The 9,499-nt window shown below is 50.9% G+C and overlaps 2 protein-coding genes across 4 annotated transcripts in view; both read left to right on the top strand.

The window, feature by feature from the left end:
• NPAS4 (neuronal PAS domain protein 4) overlaps positions 1-756 on the top strand; it is a 5,268-nt gene extending 4,512 nt beyond the window's left edge. For all 3 annotated transcript variants that reach the window (XM_042031885.1, XM_042031884.1, XM_042031886.1), the window contains one exon: positions 86-756. In XM_042031885.1, coding sequence (XP_041887819.1) covers positions 86-374 — 289 coding nt within the window. In that variant the 3' untranslated portion in view covers positions 375-756. The remainder of the gene's footprint in view (positions 1-85) is intronic.
• Positions 757-2,242: 1,486 nt separating this feature from the next.
• RRP36 (ribosomal RNA processing 36) lies at positions 2,243-9,221 on the top strand. Its single transcript, XM_042031892.1, has 7 exons — positions 2,243-2,362; positions 4,194-4,332; positions 6,478-6,544; positions 7,298-7,402; positions 7,521-7,595; positions 7,697-7,814; positions 8,042-9,221. The coding sequence occupies exons 1-7, from the start codon at positions 2,299-2,301 to the stop codon at positions 8,179-8,181; spliced, it is 708 nt and encodes a 235-aa protein (XP_041887826.1). The 5' UTR covers positions 2,243-2,298; the 3' UTR covers positions 8,182-9,221.
• The last annotated feature ends 278 nt before the right edge of the window (positions 9,222-9,499 follow it).

Raw genomic sequence — 9,499 nt, 5'->3', positions numbered from 1 at the left:
GGGGCGGCGGCTGCATCGCCTGCACCTGCCGCTGCCTCAGGTGAGCGCGGCCCCCAGGCTGTCCCTGACCCCGTGTCCGCCGCAGGGAGGAGGAGGCGGCCCACCTGCGCACCCGGCAGCCCCGCGCCGCCGCCCCGCCCGCGGGCCGGGACCTCGGGCGCCTGGCCGAGCAGCTCCGCGCCCTGGCCGACAGCCTCTCGCCGCCCGCGCCGCGCCGCTGGCCCCGTCCCGAGGAAGCCGAGGACGATGCCTCTGTCTGCCTTGGGAACTCTCTGCTGGACCCTCCCCAGTTCCTCCGCTTTCCTTTTGAACAGAAAATAGGATGCAACATTCCAAGTGTGCTCTCACAGGTGTCAAGTCTACAGAGATGCTGACATCGCTTGGTCTGCTGGCTGTACCTTTCCTAATGCAGGCCACTATGAGTATCCCCATCTCCTTTCAGCCTCTTGGTCACTACTAACAGCTGCAGCTGATCCGGTTGGAGGCAGTGGCAAACCCTCCTTTTATACACTTATTACTCGTATTAGAAACTTTGTCTAGGCTGAGATAAATCCAGCATCAGGACGGCTCAGTCTAGCAGTGCAGAGGGATCCAGATATTGCACATAAACACTTATTGACTGCTTAGATGGGTATCGCTAGGGTCTTTGCGTACGTCACCCATACCTCAGAAAGGAACGCTTTTTGCCTAAAAAAAAAAAGGAAAAAAAAAAAAAAAAAAAAAAAAAAGGACGACAATAAAGGCCGCTCCCCCACGTGACCGCCTCTGCCTGCGCGTGCTGCTTCCGGTTCCGCCGGTGCCGCGCGGGCCGCTCCGGGGCCGCGGGGGCGATGGGGCCGCGCCGGGAGCCGCCGGGACGGGGCCGGGGACGGGGCCGGGGACGAGGACGAGCCGCCGCTTCCACAGACAGCGAGGAGGAGGCGGCCGCGGAGCAGCCGCTCGGGAGGCTGGAGGCGGTGGAGGAGGGCTCTGGCGACAGCGACAGCAGCGACGACGGCGGGAGCGTGGCTGGGGCTGGCGGGAAAGGTGAGGGGGGCCCGGCGGGAGCGACTCCGGGACAGGCGGCGGCCTCAGCCCGGGGCACGGTCGGGGCGTCCCGGATGCCCGGTTAGGGGGAAACGAGCTGCCGCACGGCTCGGTGCCCTCTGGTACTCCAGCTCCTGCACCCCTCCCTCGCCTGCCCGGCTGAGCAGCTCGGGATCACCAGCAGGGTTTGCGCTGGAGCTGGGTGAGAGGGCCCTGCAACAAACACGTGTAGGGGCCTCTTTTCTCCCGTCTCCTTCCCAGTGCGTGAAAACACAGACCCATAAAATGGTTTGGGTTGGAAGGGACCTTAAAGATCACCCAGTTCCACCCGCCCTGCCGTGGGCGGGGACACACCTCGCACCAGGCCGCGTTGCTGTGGAAGATGTCACACATCTCGGGGACAATTCTCTGTGGCAGTTCAGATGTGCAGGAGCTCGAGAGGCCCTCCCAGGACAGGAGAGTGGAAGAAGCAGGCGATGCGTGGCTGTGGGCACAACGTGGGCTGAGGTTCAGGCGGGGGGTTGGTGGTTCTCATCCACAGCAGTGAACGCAGTTTGGTTTCCTCATCTCAGAACGATCCAGGTGAGAATGAAAACCTTACGAAAAATACGGCAAAAGCCCTTGAAGGAAATTGTGAGGGAGCGGACACTGGTGTCAAATACAGGGCACAACACAGCGTGTCACAGGTGTGAGGAGTCACTGGCTGCCTTGTGAAAGGGTCTCCAGGGTGTGGGGCCGTGGGGGAGGCACATCTCTAGACGTGAGCTTTTGGCAGTGGGATTCTCTGGTGGGCAAGGTGCCCCACCATCTGGTGTAGGCATTTTGTTTTCCTCTGGTGAGGAAATGGCGAGCAAAGCTCAGAGAGAGGATCACCAACAGGCACTCTTTCCTTCCCACAGCTGGATGGGAACAGGAACAGCAGTTTTGCTTTTGCCATCTGTCAGGGCCCTCTGTGATCTTGTTTCTGGAGCAGCAGGAGTTCTGTTAGAGTCCAGCACTGATTTTGTCTCAGCAGGGAACGACTGGGCAGATATCAGGTATTTCTTTAGGCCATCTGTTCTTGCATCCTGGACACTCTGATGTGCTCTGCACATTGTACAGCTCCCTACAGGTTGAGCTGAGGAAGGCATAAGGTGTCCATGTGTCACAGGAGTCTGTGGGAGGAGAGCAAACATGAGGAGGCTGTGCTTGTGAGTAGGAAATGCCCCTGTTATCAGCAGGTAAAAGTAGCTTATCAAGAGGTGCAAAAAGGAGGAAACAATCCACAAAATAATGGATGAAGGGGAAAAATGGCAGGAGGGAAAATTAAATGGACTACAGAGACAGGACAGAAAAGGTAAGTTATATTCTAAGGGGAAAAAAGGAAAGAAAAAAATAGGGAAGTTAAGTCCTCAAGAAAGAATGCAAGGAACAAGGAAAATAAGCTAATCCTGCCTTTTTAACCAGAACCTTTTCACACACACACAGTTGACAAATCTGCTGCCCAGCAGTGAATGCCTGCTGGGACCATTCACTTCTGCCCCAAAACAGGCTTCTTTTTTTATAGTGATGTCCAGTGATGTTTTTATCACTGTGAGTGGTTAATTCAATCTCCTACAAATAGACAGTAGGATGTATTTTGTGGACGGATACTACTGTGTGGAAATCATTTTCTCCATTAGGTTTCAGGTAGTCAGGTTTGGTCTCCTGTACCAGTATTGAGATACTTTATCAGTGGAAACTCTGCACTCTGCATGCCTTTGCTTTGCCTGATTTATACCAAACCTCCTTTTAATCCTTTGCTAAATGGTGCATCTTTTTATGCGATGTCTCTGTCTCATTTTCATTGACATCCTGTAGGCCTTTGCTATTTAAACAGTATTGTTTTGGACTTGCAGCCAAATGGAATATTGGAGTGCAAGTGACGGTGCCTTGTCTTCATCAAGTGCCAAGAGTATCTTCCACATTGCTATTCCTTTCCTTTAATGCTTTCTTTGTCCTTTTGACTGTCCTTGTTCAGAATTCGGATGGGAGGGGTGTTTAGGGGAAGCAGTGCAATGAAATCATGCTGTATTCACATTTCCTTTGTCCCCTGTGCAGCAGACTGGATAGTCACTGTTCCCAGATCCCACCTCAGAGCACTAATGACCATCATCAGAGCAGAGTTCCTGAGCATTCAGAACAAGCAAAAAGAAAACGTTTATTGAGGCAGCTCTTGGCTGTGCCCATTATGTTTTCTGGATGATGGGAGTAGTTTCTGAAGCAGAAAGTCTTGGTTATTGCCAGGATGAGAGTGCCTGGGATGAGTCCATGCTCTGAGCCAATGTGACTGACCTCATGTTGCTTCCTCAATTTGGCAAAGCACACACAAACCTTACTCAGGGGGCAGTGTATCCTGTTTGTGTGGCAAGGCTTTGGGAGTGAGTGGGCTACAAGAGCAACTTGAGGGGCACCTGACATCCAGCCAAGGTATCACAGACAGGCTGTGATTGTCCCTGCTGGGCCACAGTTGGGGTGTCTTGTATTGCAAAGGCTCAGAAAGACCATGTGCCTGTCACTGCTCCGAGGTGCTGGGCAGGCAACCACCACCTAAGTCAGTTTGTCAAAGCTTTCCCTTCCAGAAGGGACTCAGCGCAAACCCCTTCTTGCCCTTAAAAGAGAGCGGAATGAGCATATCCAAGTGCTGACTTGAAGAAATGCTTTCAGTTGTTGGTTCTGAACACCTAGAGGTATAAATCTAGGATGAAGAATAGTATGATGATAATAATTTTGCATTCTGGTTATAAGAAATGTTAAAGGTTACTGACACTAAGGGATATTAAGGAAAGGTTAAAGTGGGAAAGTCAGGACTGAGAGGTGACCCCTCAGAGTTTGCAATGCCCACTGTAGAGCTCGTACTGCTCTTTGTACTGGTCTTGTGTGTGCTGTTGAGTGGAGAGAGAAGCAAAGACACTGGGAAGAGGGGAAGGCTGCTCTATTCCAGTGGTAAAGACTGAAGTGATTGATGGGAGAGGAATCGAAGGCTGAGGGATGCACTGGTTCCTTTCTGCCACGCAGTTGTACAGGGATGGCACTGCTATGCTCGTGTCACTGTCTCAAGCTCTGAGACATCCCTCTTGGTGGAGTTTGGGGGTGAGAAGTGCCTTGAGAAGCTGCTGAGTTCAGGTGTGCCCTGTGCTCTCTTCCAGATCAATCTGATATGTCTTTTGAAGAACTCCTGCGGGTGCAGAGTGAGGCAAGAACGAGAGTGAGCAAGAAGGTGCCTGGTGGGAAGAAAACTGCGAAGCCTACCAAAGCTACAGTGAAGCAGCAACAAGGCAAAAAGGGGTAAAGAGGCTCTTTTGTGATCAGAAAAATGTGAATGTGTGCTCTCTGCACTCCAGAAATTACACTGGGAGCCTCTCACAGCAATGGTGTTGCCTTGGAGCTGGCATAGATCTCCTTTAGTACACTAGACAATAATGCCTGTCACTATAGTGTTTCATTTGGGAATGGTCTGGTGCTGTTTTCAGAGCTCTTAATATCCTGTCCTCCTCAAATCCCCAGCAGCCACCTGTCACTTGATAGTTAAATTGGCACTCAATACCTTTATATCCTCTATATTAAGGCACTTGTAACCCTTGGCATGATGTGCCTCTCAGGCTCTGTGATAGTGTCTACTGTGACCTGAAATAGTTGCCCTGCTGGTTCCTAAACCCCTTCCAGCTTATCAGTATCTTCTGCCTGGCTCTCACTGGTTGGAGTTACAGTCACAGACAATTGTTCTGGAATTCCATTCATCCTTCTGCTGCTGTCTCATCTGTGGCTTGTCTGTGGTCAGTTTCCTTTTTTTCCCTCTCCACAGTACTCACCATCACAGACTTTTTCCTGTATTCAACACACCAAAAGCTATCACACCTTTTTACAGTTCTCCACAGGCCCCCACTGGTAAGAGCAGTACCCTTACCCTTTATTTGTAGTATTTAGCTAGTTTTCAGTCCTCAGAGTGGCATCCAAGTGATTTGAATGGCTTTCCTCTGTTACACTGGCACTCCCTAACTCATTTCTGAATCTCTGCTCAATACACAAGCAGAGAACACAAAAACCATTTCTCCTGCCATAAAGAGTTGGTTAGGATGATGTTTCTGCTTTACTTTTTACCCAAGACTCTGGGGGATTTTGTGTAGTGCAACATCTTCTCACAGTGTCTCTATTTCTGCCACAGAGTTTGCATAATTCTGCTTTTGTTTAATTCCTCTGATCCTTTAAGTGATGTATTGCTGTAAATCCCACATGCTTTTTCTCTCATGTTTTTGTTACGGAAGTGAGCTTCTTAAAGAAAGGGCTTCAGGAAAATCCCCTGGCACTGAGCTGGCTTCAGCAGTGCTATATAAAGCTGACTCCAGGGCACTGTGCAGGCTTGTAGCCACATCAGCAGATGTGAGAATACACTGAACGCTGCCCTAAGAGGGATTTGGAAAACCTGTGCCTGTGGGGTTGTGTTCTGGCCCAGTGTCACTGGTGGCTGGCTGTGGTGCTCTCAGCAGGTGGTTCACAGGTTTCTCACGTTTCTGATAACTTGCCTGAGGTACTGACCAGTCAGAGGATGCAGCACCCAAGTAATACTGGGGAGAGTAATACCCTGTTGTCCCACCTTATCCTGGCCCCCCTGTGTGCCTGAAACATCAAGCTGTGAAGGCCTGTGTTGCAAGGAGAACTTGTTCCTTTAATTGGTTGTCACTGTGATCCTCATGGTCCTGATTCATTGTGGAGTCCCTCTCAGGATATGTGCCATCTGCTGTGCAGCCTGTTCTCCTGGGGGCTGGTTCTTTCCTTACTGGTGTTAAACTGGGCTTTCTTGCTGAGCCTGGCCATAGTGGAATTGGCCTCTCTTTGTGACTACCAGGCCAGTGCAGAAATTCCCAGCTGTGACACCCATGAGTGCTGAGGGAGCTGCAGATGTTATTGCTCAGCTGCTCTCCCTATCTTTGAAATCCACCTGAATACAAGTAAAAATTTCTTTAGTGTGAGGGTGACTGAGCACTGGAACAGGCTCACCAGTGAGGTTGTGAAGTCTCCTTCTCTGGAGATACTCAAAACCCACCTGGGTGCAATCCTGTGCAACCTGCTCTAGGTAACCCTGCTTTAGGAAAGGTTCCTTCCACCCCCAGCCATTCTGTGACTCCATGAGAGGAATAATCAGTACAGCACATTTATTGATGCAGGTGGTAGGTTTTCACTTGAGACAGTGGAGTTGTTTCAGGTTCTGTGTGGGCTGTTTTAACCACACATTGATACATCTGGTTCTTGTAGCCTTCTGTGGCTCTTGACTGAGTCACCTCTTTGCTTTCTCTAGGTATCATGGTGAGGATTGAGTTGGGAGAGTCTGTTGTGCAGTAATCTTCTTCTGAGGGTCCAAATAACCTCCCAGCATATTAGCCTGGGCCTCATTCTGATGTCTGCTCCTCTTAAATACACTTTTCTCATTTTCAGGCCACTGGAGATGTCTGCCAAGAAGCCTGTACCTTTCCTGCGACAAGTCGTCCCTGTTAGGAAGAAGGTGAGTGCTGCCCCTCCCCAGTTCATGACTTCCCTGAGCACTGCTGACAGGGCACACACTTGGGAATGGGGCTACTGCAGATGGCCCAGGCTACTTCTGGAGAACAGGGCTGGACCACTGCCGAGTGCAGACAGTGACAGCGTTTCCCTGGGGAGAACAGTGGGTGGGTGCAGGAGCAGGTTAACTTGAGAGTTTGTGACCCAGGCGTTCCTAGAAGGCGCAGTGACTGCCACCAATGACAGTTTCACTGCAAACCATGGTCACTGTTCAGTACTAATCCTGGGACTCCAGATGTCCATCTACTTTCCATCTCAATGTAACTTTTCACTTACCGTTGCTGGATCATGTGAATATGGAAATTTCCACAGTTAGAGACTTCTTTTTGTCTCTCCCTTTTTGCATGACCTGACCCAGTTAATCTGTGAAAATCTAGATAGGTTTGAGCTCCCAAATCCATCACCTTGACAACACATATTCAGCCAGCTCTTGGTCTGGGAGTTGCAGGAGTTTGGAGGCAGCACTCCTGCTGCTGTTCCTGGATATTCCTGGGTGGCAGACTTGCATGTGGAGATGTCTGTTGCATGGGAAACTTTGGGGATGCCACCTTGACCGTCGTACTTGATCTTTGCCAACTGGAGATGTTTCAGTGGTGGGAACATAACATTGCTGGGGAAAACAGTGGCTGATCCATGAAAGGAGAGCAAGCAGGCTGACACTGACTACAGCTCTTGCCTTTGCCTTCCCTGCTGTCAGGTCCAGAGAGACCCTCGATTTGATGACCTGTCTGGAGAATATAAGCCTGAAATATTTATGAAGACTTACAGCTTCTTGGACAGCATCAAGAAGCAGGAGAAGGAGGTGATGCTCTGTGCCCATCCTTGCCTGGAAGAACCTTGCTTGCCAGGGGCTACTTCTTCAAAGGTTTTTCACAGTGGAGGTGATAGGCAGTCATGCAGCTTTCTGCTCTCTTCTTCAGATGGTTCAGAAGCAGCTGAAGAAATGCCGGAACATGGAACAGAAGGAGAAACTTCAGCGGCTCCTGAACCGTATGGTGAGTTCAGTGCAGCATCTCCTCTCTGTGAGGCACTGGGAGAGAGGATGTGTGACCTGAGGTCTGCCTTGATGCTGACACAGGCCACCCTTTTTGTACAGACACAGCAGGAACAGGCACAGAAAAAACAGCAGAAGTTGAGAGAGAGGGAGCTGACTTTGAAAAGACAACAGAGGGAATTGGCCAAGCAGGGAAAGAAACCCTTCTTCCTAAAGAAATGTAAGTACTTGGTGTGAGCATGCTGCAGGAAGATCCAGAGGGAGTACTGCTGGCAGGAATTCAAGCACTGGAAGCAAAGTGTCCATACTATTCCACAGAGCTGTGGGGGGGATTGTTCTAGTGCTGGTACTCAAGGGACAAGCTAAGCCTGGACCAGGGAGGGAGAGGTGAGGAGGGGCTGTTCTGTAGAGATGTTTTGGGCTTCAGTATAAAACTTGACTTTACAGCTGAGAAGCGGAAATTGGAACTAGCTGAGAAGTATGCAGAGCTGAAGAGGAGTGGAAAGCTGGAGAGCTTCCTGAACAAGAAGAGGAAGAGGAATGCCATCAAAGACAAGCGCCATCTGCCCTCACAGAAGAACCTGTGACTATTGGACAGTCCTGCTGTTGTCTGGCATTTGGGACTCATTCTGCCTTGGCCAGGCCTGGGAGATGGTTATCCCAATTCCCAGGATCTGCCTTCCACTGCACAGTGGTGCTGTAAGGCAGCAGAGAAGAGGCTGAGCCGAAGGAAATAGTGGGGTTTTTGTAGCTGAAGTACCTTCTTTGCTTGTGGTTTAGGTCATGCCTGGGTGGTGTGTTTTGCAGATGCTGATGGTGATGACAGCTGTCTTTGCCCTTGCACCTGCTCATTTCTAACTCTAGCAAGGAAAGCCTGAGTCGTGCCCTGCACTGCTGGCTCTACTCCAGATCTTTTCAGATTTCCACTGAGGCAGAAAAGGATGTGGGACAATGCCTGCTCAGAGCAGCAACCCTGACTTCAGATCAGGTTGCCCAGAGCTGCTTTGGTGGGGTCTGGTAATGTCCAAGGACAGATGCCCTCGCCTCTCTTGGCCTCTGCCCTACTGCTTCAGGTTCTCAAGACGGAACTTTTTGTCCCCTCATCCAGGAAACCTTCCTGGTGTTAGTGCACAATCACTGTCTTGTTCTCAGTAAAGTGCCTGGCTCTGTCTTCTCAGCAGCTTTGTCACAGCTCTGGGGGGTGGGTGGGAAAGGGGTGCTGTAAGGTCTCCCCAAAACCTCCTCTTCCTAAGGGTGAATAAATCCTGTTCCCTCAGCCTTTCCTAGCAGTGCTCCCGCCGCTGACAGCTTTCCCATACCCAACTGGAGTCAGCCCAGACAACCAACAGCTGTCTTTTTGTGGCCCAGCATGGGTCAGTGTCTGGATGTAGTCTCACAAGAGATGAGTAAGGGTGAGAGGACCACTGCTCCACATGGGCTGCTCCTGGTGATGCAGATCTAGGTGTGGCTGGCCTTCCTCATACATGGGGCGTGCTGTGACTGCTCAGGTATTGCTGTTTGGGATCTCTCCTTCAGAGCAGCTTGGTTTCTCAGGGTCATCTCCACAGCGTTATTAATACTTCTAGGAAACTGATCCTGTATGAAATAAAGTACCTGTTATCCTCTATTCCCACTGTTAGTGCTGTTACAGTCAAAAGTGTTTGAACTCAGAGGAGTCAATGCCTCTCTCCAATATGTTTGAACACCAGCCCTCTTGCTTCTCCTTGCTCCGTTTGCCCATGTCTGCTGTGGCTGTGCTGACAAGGGGATGGCCCAGGTGGCCCCAGTGTGACAGGTCAGGGTGTGCTGGGAGAGTGCCTGGCCACAGCTGTGCTGTGTGGGTGGCCACAGGTGTTTGGGGCCTGGGGACAGGCCTTGCTGGGAGCAAAACGTGGAACAAGGAGC

Source organism: Corvus kubaryi, unplaced genomic scaffold (assembly GCF_017639235.1).
Source record: "Corvus kubaryi isolate FWS band 111438036 unplaced genomic scaffold, C.kubaryi_AGA036_p1.0 37347, whole genome shotgun sequence".
Classification (NCBI taxonomy): Eukaryota; Metazoa; Chordata; class Aves; order Passeriformes; family Corvidae; genus Corvus; species Corvus kubaryi.
Note: the sequence above shows the minus strand (reverse complement) of the source record. Positions and strands in the feature narration are given on the sequence as shown.

Excerpts from the sequence above, each read along its gene's own strand:
- RRP36 (XM_042031892.1), top strand. The coding sequence starts at position 2,299 with ATGGATGAAGGGGAAAAATGGCAGGAGGGAAAATTAAATGGACTACAG. Across the intron at positions 2,363-4,193 it reads ACAGAGACAGGACAGAAAAG|ATCAATCTGATATGTCTTTT; the intron begins GTAAGTTATATT and ends GCTCTCTTCCAG. Across the intron at positions 7,596-7,696 it reads AGCGGCTCCTGAACCGTATG|ACACAGCAGGAACAGGCACA; the intron begins GTGAGTTCAGTG and ends CTTTTTGTACAG.